The 12,332-nt window shown below is 40.5% G+C and overlaps 1 protein-coding gene across 7 annotated transcripts in view; it reads left to right on the forward strand.

Annotated features, from left to right (window-relative positions):
• Window positions 1–12,332, forward strand: part of MAPRE2 (microtubule associated protein RP/EB family member 2) — a 201,849-nt gene that overhangs the window by 174,183 nt on the left and 15,334 nt on the right. For all 7 annotated transcript variants that reach the window (XM_069099899.1, XM_069099898.1, XM_069099895.1 and 4 more), the window contains one exon: window positions 3,917–4,059. In XM_069099899.1, coding sequence (XP_068956000.1) covers window positions 3,917–4,059 — 143 coding nt within the window. The remainder of the gene's footprint in view (window positions 1–3,916; window positions 4,060–12,332) is intronic.

A 12,332-nucleotide genomic window follows, 5' to 3' on the forward strand; every position in this document is an offset into this window, starting at 1 on the left:
GCAAATTTAGGAATTATCTACACAGAGATGATTATTGAATTCCTAGTACCTGATGCAATCACCAAAATATGGTGGGTGTGGGGGGGGGGGGGACATACCAAGGACCTGAACTAGTGTGGATGTGATGTGATTGGAGAGAAGGGATGAGATATGTTTAAGGGACAGAACCTATAAGATGATGCTGATTGGAGATGGAGAGTAGGGTGGTGAGAGTCAGGAATGATTTTTGGGTGCCTGAATGATTGGGAAACTGAGGCTGCCTTTGCCAGAAATAGGGGAGGTAGGAGTATAGGCTTGGTTTAAAGGGGTAAATAATTAATATGAAGTATAAAATTCAGAAAGGAAGCAAAATAGTTCATTAGTTCTACTTTCTCTTTCCCATGCATGGCAAACAAGGTGTACTGTTCCTTACTTCAGCTTCCTAAAACAAGAGATTTTTTTAAGCACTTTTAGATTCTTGAACATTTATTGCAAACCTGAACCCTCGCTTTCCCAACACTGTTCTTACAAGACTTTGCTCTTCTAAGAAGTATATTGGGGCTGCTTTCATTTCCTTCTCTAGTACAGGTCCCTTTAAATAGCAGATATGCTAATGAGTTCCCTGAAAAGTCATTTTGGGGATCGGATTTTTCTCCTTCATTAGAGTCGTTTGCAGCTATAGTACCAAAATCTTGTTGGGTGACTCCTAGCCTTCTTGAGTTAATTTTCCATTTAGAGCCTCAGGTCTTTGGGAAAGTCAGGCATAGCCTGACGTATACATCTTAGACCTGGATAGATTTCAGAGAGATCAGAATTGGGTGGGTAGGGATACATTGCTTGACAGTGTAAAAGGGAACTTGACATAAGAGAAATAAGAGACTTAAAAAATGTCTATGGTAGTTGGAGTGGCAGAATGGGCAGAGTGCTAGACTTAGAGTTAGGAGACCTGGGCTTAAATCCTGCCTTAGATACTTACTAGCTTCATGATTATGGGCCACTCACCTAACCTATCAGATCCTTAGTTTTCTAATAAGTAAAATGAGGGTTATAACACTTATATTTCCTACCCTGTTAGGATTATCATGAGGAAAATACTTTGAAAACCTCAAAGTATTATATAGGTGTTAATCATTTATATTTTTATTATTACATATATTTCTCACATTTATCTACAGACATTTGAGCCTACAAAATCTTGCTTGCCCTCTTTCCAGTCCTTATATCCTATGAATTGTCATGTCATGCTCCTGATGTATCAGCTGTGTCCAAACCCTTTTCCTTCCCTGTTCCTTTTTCAGTATGAAACCTTCATTAAATATTTTCCATCTCTGCCCAAGAGCTTATCCTTTTTGTATCTTAAGCTAGGTTTTAGGATTCAGCATCATGAGAATTTTTCCTTAAGAGAGGAGAAAGGTATTCTTAGTTTGAGTCCATAATAACAGAGAGTTTGAAGGAAAAAAAGAAGCAGGAACTGATAAAATAAGTTGAAAATGGACTTAAGAGTTCAGGCAAGAGGGGTTAATTTGGCAAATAGAAGAGCTACTAGTTCTCAGGTAGGAGAGGAGCTTTCCCATAATTACATTTCTACCAGGTTGGTAAGTACAATGAATATTATTTTTCAGATATATTTTTCTATGTCCATTTGTTCACATCAGATACTTTCAAGGCTTTCCTTTTAATTAAATTTTAATTTTTCACTTATCAAGCCTTTTTTCTCTCCCATACTACCCTCCCTCAACCAAAAATAAAACAAAAACAAAACCCTTAACAACAAATTTGCATGATCAGTCAAATTAAATTCCTGCATTGTCTGTTTCCCAAAATGTGCATCTCATTTTGCATATTAGTTCATCACCGCTCTCTCAGGAGGCGAATAGCATTCTTAATCAACAATCCTTTAATGTTATGTTTAATCATTGCAATAACCAGAGTTCCTAAGTCTTTCAAAATCCTATTCATTTTTACAGTATAGATGTTATAGTATAAATTATTCTTCTTGTTCTGCATCAGTCCATACCAGTTGTCCCAGCTTACTCTAAAGCTTTCATCTTTTTCTTAATTTCTTATGACACAATAGAATTCCACTACATTCATACACCATAATTTGTCATGGCTTTTGTTCACACCTTCACTGGGGCAGTATACCCTTGTGGTATATATAAATTTGTGGACTCACCTCTCCCAACCTTCAATAAGGAGACAAAAAAGAGAAAATTTAAAAATAAAAATATTCCCTTATTTGGTATCAGATGAAAATAAACATATTTTTTCATAAGCACTCAGTTTACAAATTTCAAATAGATGAATATCCTGTATCTACAAATGACTGCCTATAAGGCAGAATTCTGTCTCCATATTGCTGCCCCTAAGACTCTCTCCTGCCCTCTCTCCCAACACAGCTAAACCTCTCTTCTTTGGACAGAACATTGCCTGAAAGAGCTCACGGTTCTAGCATATACCCCTTTCTCTGTCCAGAGCTCCTGCCTTTCATCCCTGAGGCTCTTGAGCCGAAAGGATCTTATTCTCCCTTTCCCTCCACCCTTCCCCTTCCCTCTTCCCCTTACCACTAGAAATGGCCCCATCTCACTTCTCCTGTCCCCATCTCTTGTTACTGGAATTGATTGGAGGCCAGCTCCTCATTCCTTCTAACCCTTACTATTGCAGTAAGAACTCCCACCCATCAGGACCCTCTAATTAGCTGGCTTGGCTACTTCCAGTGGTTTGGAGGGAAGGGAGTCCCCCATTCTTCATTCTGGGGCTATAGTGACAGGAGATCTGTTTCTAGAATCTCACACTGGAATCTCAAATGTATTTTTCTATATAGAAATGTTATTATAGATGGTGTTTAGGTTCTATAGTATTATTAATACTGACAGGTCCAACAGATTTATAGGTTAAATAGGCATTTACAAGTTGACCTGAGAACCTATCATTTCTAATATTATTTCTATCAGAAATTGGTCAATTCCTTTTGCTGGAGGCCTTTCCCAGTTCCCCTCTTTTCCTTCTCTTCCCCCATCCCCAATACCTTCATTCCGGTATTAATTTTCATTTACTCCATGTATCTTGCATGCATATGGTTGTTTGCATATTACCTCCTCCATTATTCCAATGTGAGCTCCTTGAAGGCAGGGACTGTGTTTTTGTCTTTCTCCTGTGCTTAGCACATACTAAGCACTTAATAAATATTTGTTGACAAATAGTTATAAAGTACCTCATTGACACGAACCTATAAGCTAAAGACTAAATTGAGCTATCCTATATGCTAGAATCTCTAATGGAATTGTGCGAGCTTTCTACTGCCTTCAGCAATAATAACTGATGTGATCATTTTTAAGTTTGTAAAGCTTTCTACAAACATTATCTTTTTGTCAAGGTCCTTTCTAGCTCTGGTATCAGATTAATTAAAAGGGATTATGTGTCCCTTTAACTACAAAATATTGAATTTGCCTTTCTTCACAAGTACTTAGTCCTTGTAAATCTATTATTATCTCACTCGAGGCAAAAGTGAATGTTATGTTCCGGAAAGGGAACTAGGACCTAGAACATTTAAACAACCTGCCCAAGCATGCAGTTATTTAGTAGTTGAATAGCAGGCCTTAACACAGAATATCATATAGGCTTATTTCTAAAAGGGGCAGAAGGGAGTTGCTGGGAGTGGCTTTTGCATTCTCTATTGATGTAATTCTTTCGTCACTTAAAAGTCATGGAAGAATCATGGTTTTGTGGTAGTTGAAAGATCCCAGGAATCAAAGACCTGGGTTGAAGTCCCACCTATGCCAAGCTAAGTAGCTTCACTTTTCTGGGCAGCCTCAGTTTCCACAGTGGTAACATGAAGGAGTTGGACAAGATAATCTCTAAGGTCTCTGACAACATTCCCCATGGTTCTGTGTTTCCTAAGCTTCTGTTTATTTACATTTTGTTCTGTTGTTTCCAGGTGCTGCTAAATCTAGTCCAGCTTCTAAACCAGGATCTACCCCTTCTCGTCCCTCATCAGCGAAAAGGACCCCCTCTAGCAGTGGCTCAGCATCCAAGTCTGAGAAAGACTTAGAAACCCAGGTCATACAGCTCAACGAACAGGTAACTTGTGACGCACAGCATTGTTCTGTGTGTACTTCACCTGTGCCCTTTGGGGACTGTGTGTGTGTGTGTGTGTGTTTAAGTAAAGGAAATGGTATTATGGGCCTTGATCATGATAGTTATTGAATCTGCAGCCTGATATATTGAGAACTGAATGACCTTTGTACTTGCTGTTAGCATCGAACCTCCAGAAGTCATTAGCTGAGATCCTGAGTGCTCTTTGAGGAAACATTAGCAAGACCATACAAATGATTTACTTAGATTTTGACTCTGGGGAGAAGAAGAAGCATTTGACTTGTTTGAGGCCACTGGCTCTGCTTTCTAGTTTTTCCTTTTACATAGGAAAGGCAGGAAATATATGTGTGTTGGAGACAGTCCTGTGCGCTACATGGAGAAAGGATTTTGAGAAGAAGCAATCGTTTGGCAAGGGATGGGAAAGGCTTTAAGATTCCAATTAAAGTAAAAGGGTAACTATTGGCCCAGGACAGTCAGTGAATACAACCCTTTAGATTGAGAATTATGGAAAGTTCAGACAGAATCTTTGAAAATTTTAAATTTCTCTGAGGAGTGAGTTGTTATAAATGTTTAACTATCATCCCTCGGAAAAAACAAATGTACACACAATATCCTTTTATGTTCATCATTCACATTTTCTCCATCACTTTCTTAAGTCTAGGCAGGCAACAAAACAATAAATCCGACACTGATTTGTGATGTTTGTTAATTTCTGTGGTGTTAAAGCTCACACTGAATATTTAACAGTCAGTTCTCAAGGCCAGTAGGGGCTGACTCCAACACACCACTGGTTTTGCCCATAGGAAGAGATTCCCAGAAGTTTTTCTCAAAAAAGTAACTGGTGCAACTATAATGAACCTTGGACCACATGCCTAGGGCCCCACAAAATACTAGACTTGAGAAATATAAAGCTTTCAGTAGTATTACTGGTGCTTTGGTGGATGTCCAACTTCATCAGTTTGGGCCCTCCCCCAACCCAGGGCAGATCACAGTCCCCTTTAAAAAAAAAAAAAAGATAAAATTTATTATTTATTTATTTTAGTGATCTTTTTTAATTTTGAGCTCCAGATTCTTTCCCTCCCACCCCTTTCCCCAACCCATTGAAAAGGCAAGCAGTATATTAATTATACATGTAAACTCGTAGAAAGCAAAATTCCATGTTAACCATATTTCCAAAAATGCAAGAAAAATAAAATTGATAAAGTTATACTTCAATTTGTACTCAGATTTCATCAGGTCTCTCTCTGGAGGTGGATGGCATTTTTTGGATCCTGAGTCCTTTGGAATTTGTCTTGGTTCATTGTATCGATCAGAGTAGCTGAGTCTTTCACTGTTGCAAATCACAACTCTTCCCTGCTTTCTTGTCCTGTGTAGTTCTTGTCTTTGTCTTCAGATCAATCCCCCATAAAGGACTTTTCTTTGAGCAACTGAAGTTAACACTTGGGTTAACCATCTATTGCCTCTTGTTTTTGCTACATGACTGATCCAGCTTCTTTTCTGGCTGTGCCTGCTCTCAATAGTGTCTTTTATACTGTTTCTCATATACAAGTCATCATTGGCAACGTGCTAAAGTACCTTGAGATGTACCATATATGTCTCTTTCCATTGTCCTTTGAATAATGTGTAATTGTAGTTCTTCCCAGAAAGGGAGGAGTTGGCTAACAAAACCAATATACGGTTGAATTTGTCAGCCAGCTTAGAATTCTAAAAGACATATAGAAAATAGAAGAAAGGACAGGTAACTTACGATGGCTGTAAAAAAACATTGTACGGTCTTGCCAGAATGTCAGAAGCACTAAAGTTCAGAATGGGCTGAGGCTAGCTGAGAATGCTATGAGTAACAAAAAAGAATTTTTGGCAAAAGGATATCAACAGAAGACTGGTTCTCCTCCTTAGCCCTGAATATTATTAGGGATACAAAGACACAACTTATGTTCTAGCCAGGGAGAGAAGTCATACATAGATTGTGGTGTAATAGAAGGTCGTAGACTCTGAATCAAAACGTTTGGGTCCAAGTCACAGGTCTTGCACTTATTAGACACGTGACCTCAAACAAATAATTTAGCCTTTTTGAGGACCAGCTTTCTCAACTGCAAAATGGGGATAAAAAATACTATTAGGTGGCGCAGTGAATAGAGCACCGGCCCTGGAGTCAGGAGGACCTGAGTTCAAATTTGTCCTCAAACACTTAAAACTTACTAGCCACATGACCTTGGGCAAGTCACTTAACCCCAATTGCCCTGCCTTCCCCCCTCCAAAAAGTTAATAATAATAATAATATTTGAACTACCTTGGCATACTATTTACTGAATTGTATACTTTCAGGTATACTAAAAGGTATACCTATCTTTCAGGGTTGGTATAAGTTTCAAATTGAGATGATGTAGGTAAAATGTTTTGTAACTGAAGCCTATATCCAAGGTAATTCAGCAAACATTTTAAAGTACCTATTATGAGCTGGGAAAATATAAAATATGACAGTTCCAGACCTCAATAGACTTTTTAAATATAATAGAGGAATTATTAATTTGGAAATATAGTTGTGTAAATGCCCATTTGACCCATTCATAATACGGTGAGAACCTCAATTGCAGATGAATTGGTTGTTTTGGGGGGTTTGTTTGTTTTGCTTTTGGGAGAGCAATTGGGGTTAAGTGACTTGCCCAAAGTCACACGGCTAGTAAGTGTGTCAAGTGTCTGAGGTCACATTTCAACTCAGGTCCTCCTGACTCCAGGGCCGGTGTTTTATTCACTGTGCCACCTAGCTGCCCCCAGATGAATTGTTTGACTCAGATGATTGTGGGAAAGCAATGTCCATTTATGCTAAGCCTATTTTTAAAGAAGAGAAAGGGCAGGGATCAGCTTTGTCCATAAGATCCTAAATTATAAGCAGTAGTAGTAGTAGATCTGGCCATCTAGAGTCAGGGGACACTCCCCACCACAAGCCATTAGTAGCCCACAGGGCATAGAGGTACCTGGGAATCACATGTTCTCATGTATGCAGCCCAAAGAAGAGAATTTGTGAAGCCCAGAGTTTTACCTCTAGCCTTAGAGAGGCATGAACCATTCAGTTCCCCCAAGTTCAAGGCAATCCCTGGACAGTGTTACCCTCTTAGAAAGAAAAAAGGATTTTGCATATGGCCTACAGAGCTGAAAGAAGCCACTGAGGAACTCAAGCTATGTTTTGGGAGAACAAAATACCTGAACGTTGTCTTATGCAAGATAATGGAGAGATGCCCCTCTAGCAAACCTATGTTTAAGAGTTCGGGGAGCCACACTTCTAGAATAAGAAAGGGGAATTCCTTGGCAGCATCAGCCTCTTGGAGAAAAAAATAGGATTGTGCACAAATCTTCTGGAGTTGGGAAGAGAACAGACAGTGACTAAAGCCATGATAGGGAGCAGCAAAGACCTAGACTTTGCACCCTGTTATTATTGTGAATTATTTGGATGAGAAGGGGATTGCCTGTCTTAGCAACACCAAAGGCATTTATGGGAAGCCCAAGCCTTGAGGCTCATACTCTAAAGAAGCGTGAATGTTTGGGATCCTGAGGGTAAAAGTGAACCTCAGTAAAATAATGAGGGGTTGCCTCTGTTGCAGCCCGAAATTGTTTTCCCTTCTTAGGGGAATACAGGACTTTAGGGTATGCTTTGACTTCATATTATTTTATAGGCTCTGGGGAGAAGGTAGGGTTAACAGAGAGTCAGGAGAGTTTTATCTATTGTCGGATGCCTACTACAGTGAATCTTACTACAGTGAGTCCCTTAATTGTAGAGATCAAATAAAGGCTGTCCTGTGCTTGATGGGCACTATTCCCTTAAGACTTTTCTCAGAACTGGGGCTTGTTTTTCCTGCATTTGTGGAGACTTACCCATATCAGAACTATATTCTACCATTTCCTTTGGGGAGTTTTGGGTGGGGTCAGCATAAGCCAAAGAGTTGTGTTTTAGAGTAACTGCTCCCAACATTAAGCCTGGTGCATATAATCCTGGAATTCATGGAGAGGCCATAGGTTAAAGATGTGTGCTGACAGTATTTGCAAGTACCAAAGAAAATCAAAAGGGAACGTCTTTGAGAGGAGTTGACCTAGGAAGGCTACGTGGCATAAGAGAGTTATAAGCTAACTTTGTAGGAGTTATAGGGATTGTAGAGGGCTTTGATGTGCAGAGAAGTGAAGAGGGAATTGTAAAAAGAAGCAATAAATTCTCCCTCTGGTTGTATTTTTTTTTCTGAGAATTTGTTTTCCTGGAGGAAATTCACTTGCTTCTCTTAATGAGAATACCTAAATGATAGAGAGATTATTGATAATGATACTGTGAAGTGACAGTGAAGATAGACTATTTATCTATTGATTTTTTTTTTGACCGGGTTTAAGCAAGACAATTGTGGTAAGATTTTGACTGAGCTACTGTTGACTTTTAATGAGACATTTTTATAGCTGAGTATTTGTTACCTAAAGAATGTGAAGCACTAAAGCCTCAGCTTCAGATGCGTTTTTCGGCAAATATTTCAACTATTTGTTCATTGTGCAAACCAAAGCACCATAGGAAAACAAACAATCCTAGTTCCTCTGGATTGAATGTGTCAGACACATATTCCCTGCCTGGTAAACGAAAGCCTTATAAGTAGAGTAGTAGCATGCCTTACATTACTGTCCTTCAGTCTCCTGGCACCTGAAGGGAGAGAGAGGACATGCAGTGGCCTGGTCAGGCAAGTTGTTTTTCTAACAGTGCAGGATTTCAGGAACAAAGCAGAGTTTCATTTTGCTAGGTTTGGAGCTGCCACTTTTGACTTTTACGAGTGGCCAAGTTATGGTATTAAATGAGGAGGTTAAAAACCCGCTTGGCCTTCCCCTCGCTGTCTCAAAAGAGAGGCCTCCAAACCTTTCTGCAAAGAGAAGCTATTTGACATTTTTCTGAAATCATGTAACAAGCAAAATCTCTTATTCGCAGGTAGAATATCAATTTTCACCTCAGAGTTGGGGTTAGATGGCAGAGAATTCAGTAGCAGCTCTACAGTCATGGAAAGAAGTAACTAGCTTGAATATGAGACAGTTCAGTGACTCAGTGAATAGAATACTGGACCTAGAGTCACAAAGAGACCGGTTCAGATCCAGCCTCGGACACTTACTAATTGTGTGACCTCGAACAAGGCACCTAACCTCTGTTTGCTCCAGTTTTTTCATCTATAAAATGCAGATGAGAATACTAGAAACTACCTCCCAGGGTTTTTATAAGGATCAAATAAGAGAATATTGGTAAAGCTCTTTGCAGACCTTAACATTCTCTATAAATGCTAGCCAGCTCGTGTGCACAAGCCCTGTTGAGGGGCTCTGTAGCACTAGAAGATTCACTTACATAAATTCCCTATTATTTAATCAAATTATTTAACCAAATTATTTGACAAAAAAAACCTGTCAGGCAGATTTTCTTTATTCAAAATCTCACTTGAAATTCTACTGATGTCTTGAATCTCCATTATGATAGATATAGAGTGGGAAGGATGATAGACTTGAAATCAGGAAAGACCCAGGTTCAAATACGTGAGTCTGGCCAGCTGTGGGAACCACAGAAAGTCACTTAAATCTCTGTGCCTCAGTTTCCTGACCTGCAGTATAAAGAAATGATGCTTGTACTGCCTACCTCAGAGGGTGGTTTTTAGGGAAATGCAAATATGAAATATGTAGTGGGAAGAACACTGCCTGTGGGAGACAGGAAAAGGGATTCTGGTCAGGACACCATATTGTGGAAATGAAATATTTACTCAAATACAAGGGAAATGACTTTTCCAGCCCCCGGGATTGTAGTTGAATGTAGCCTTGAAAGCAAATCCAAGTCCACAAGTCCAAGGCCTACAGTATGTTCACTGGTCAGAGAGAAATTTCAAGCTTTTATGCCATTCCTATGTGAATCCTTTCCTGAGCCAGTCCCCCAGCTGCTAGTGCCTTCCCACTCAGAAACCTTGTATTTCTTTGTATTTACACTGACAGAATGTAAACTCTAAAGGCAAACTGTCTCACTTCAGCTTTTGTGTCCCCATTGCCTAGTAAAGGGGTGAGGAACCTGCGGCCTCGAGGCTATGTGTGGCCTTGTAGGTCTTTGGGTATGGCCTTTTAACTGAGTCCAAGTTTTACAGAATAAATCTTTATATTAAGGGGATTTGTTCTGTGAAGTTTGGATTCAGTCAAAGGGTCCCACTTGGGGACCTTGAGGCCAGAGGTTCCCCACCCCTACAGTACATAGTTGCAACTTAATAAATGCTCAGTGATTGGTTGATATTTTATATTTTCTTTTCACTTGGTTTTTCATGGGAACTGATTTACCTAAGAAATACTGGAGTGTTTGAGGCAAACGAATTGCTTACATATGTTTGGCCCATTGTTATAGGGGTCAGTTAAAAACATTTCCAGGTAAATATAAAGTTCCCTAACCTGATGATACATTTTTTTGGGAGGGCAATTGGGGTTAAGTGACTTGCCCAAGGTCACACGGCTAGTTTTTGTATTAAGTGTCTGAGGTCAGATTTGAACTCAGGTCCTCCTGACTCCAGGGCCAGTGCTCTATTTACTGTGCCACCTAGCCCCGCCCCCCAATGATATTTTAAAGAGAAAGCTTGGTGATTCAAATTCAGAAAGTTTCATATAATTGTGGGAGTTGAATGGGGAAAAATGTTTATTAAGGTCTTACTCTAAGTGAAGCACTGTGTGTGCTACAGCACTGTGGATGGAGATAGAGAAGAACAAAGCAGCCCCTGCTCTCCAGGAGTTTACAATCTAATTGGGAGAGACAACTCACAAGGGAGGTTTCCCCTGCAGAGCAGCTGAAATGGCCCCGTCGTCCTTAGGGTGCAGCAGCAGAGTAGATGACAAAGACCAGGCCGCAATAGAAGGCCAGAGGAAAATTCCCAAAGAGACAGAAAGCCCCGAAGCAGGGCAGATGGTCCACAGTCTTCCTCAAAGTATTATAGCCGGTGATGTTCAGAGAGTAGCAGGTCTCTGGGTTACCTCTAGCAGGGATGAGGATGGAAAAGGGAAGAATAGGGTCAGCATCCAGCAGCTGGTAGGAGCTGGGATAGAAGAGGGGAACCCATTGCATTCTGGGCAACTAGGGTGAGTCAGGATAGAGGATGGTAAGTCCTCAGTAGGTTCCCTGCACCTGGACCTTCTGGGTCATTGGGATGATTGTTGATGTTATCCTTTGATTGAATCTGAGTGTTCAAGTCCAGGAATTTTTTTATAACAGCTGAAGTCCCAGCCAGAACGAAGCTCTCTTGCTTCTGGAAGTAAGACAGCATTGTTTGTTAGTTCACAAACACCAGCCCTCAGAGACAAAATGATTCTCCAGCAGCACACAGCAAACTGGCTGCCTTCCCTAAGCTTCATTGCCTTCAGGAATGTTGCGATGCTTCTTGTGGTCAAAGGACTAGGAGATCCTCTCTCTGCATGGGAGAAGTAAGAGTGGAGAGGGGCTCTGGATGAAGTCACTGGCCTTCTGCTTTGCTTTGCTCTGATAGAGCTACAGCCAGATTTGAGAAGTGGGGCACAGAAATCAGAGCTCAAGGAGACTCAGGGCTGGCAGGAAGCTCAGAGGTCAGGCAGTACACCCTGCCCCTGACATGTGAATCCCTGCTCCAACGTTCTAAGAGCCATCCAACCTCCACTTGGAGATCTTTAGTGATGGGAGGAACCCCGAGCTCCTGAAGCAGCACATTCCACTTTGAGGCCACCCCGTTGTTTAGGAAAATTGATGGTGAAGCCCCAGTTCTTCTTGGTTTCTTCTTCACACTCATTGCTGCTAATTCTCCCCTTTGGGACCAAGCAAAACAAATCGATCCTTCTAGCATCATGTGCCTCCTAAGTCTTCTCTTTCTCAGTACCTTCCTGTCTTCACTAGTGCAGTGGCTAGAGCCTGGAGTCAGAAAGAAAGATCTGAGTTCAGATAAAGCCTCAGACACTTACTTGGCTATATGACCATGGACAAGTCCCCTAACCTCTGTCTGCCTCAGTTTCCTCAACTGTAAAATGGGAATAATAATAGCAGGGTTGTTTCATTTAAACCCATCCTTTTTTTAAATTTTAATTTATTACTTTTAGTTTACAACATTCAGTTCCACAAGTTTTTGAGTTCCAAATTTTCTCCTCCCCGCCCCCCGCATGGCGGCATGCAGTCCGACATAGGTTGTACATATACCTTCACATTAAACATTAGTCAAGTTGTAAAGAAGAATCCTAACTAATGGAATGAATAATGAGGAAGAAGA

This window comes from Petaurus breviceps, unplaced genomic scaffold (genome assembly GCF_028583685.1).
Source record: "Petaurus breviceps papuanus isolate PSGF00001 unplaced genomic scaffold, PetGlider_PUasm1.0 38, whole genome shotgun sequence".
Taxonomy (NCBI): Eukaryota; Metazoa; Chordata; class Mammalia; order Diprotodontia; family Petauridae; genus Petaurus; species Petaurus breviceps.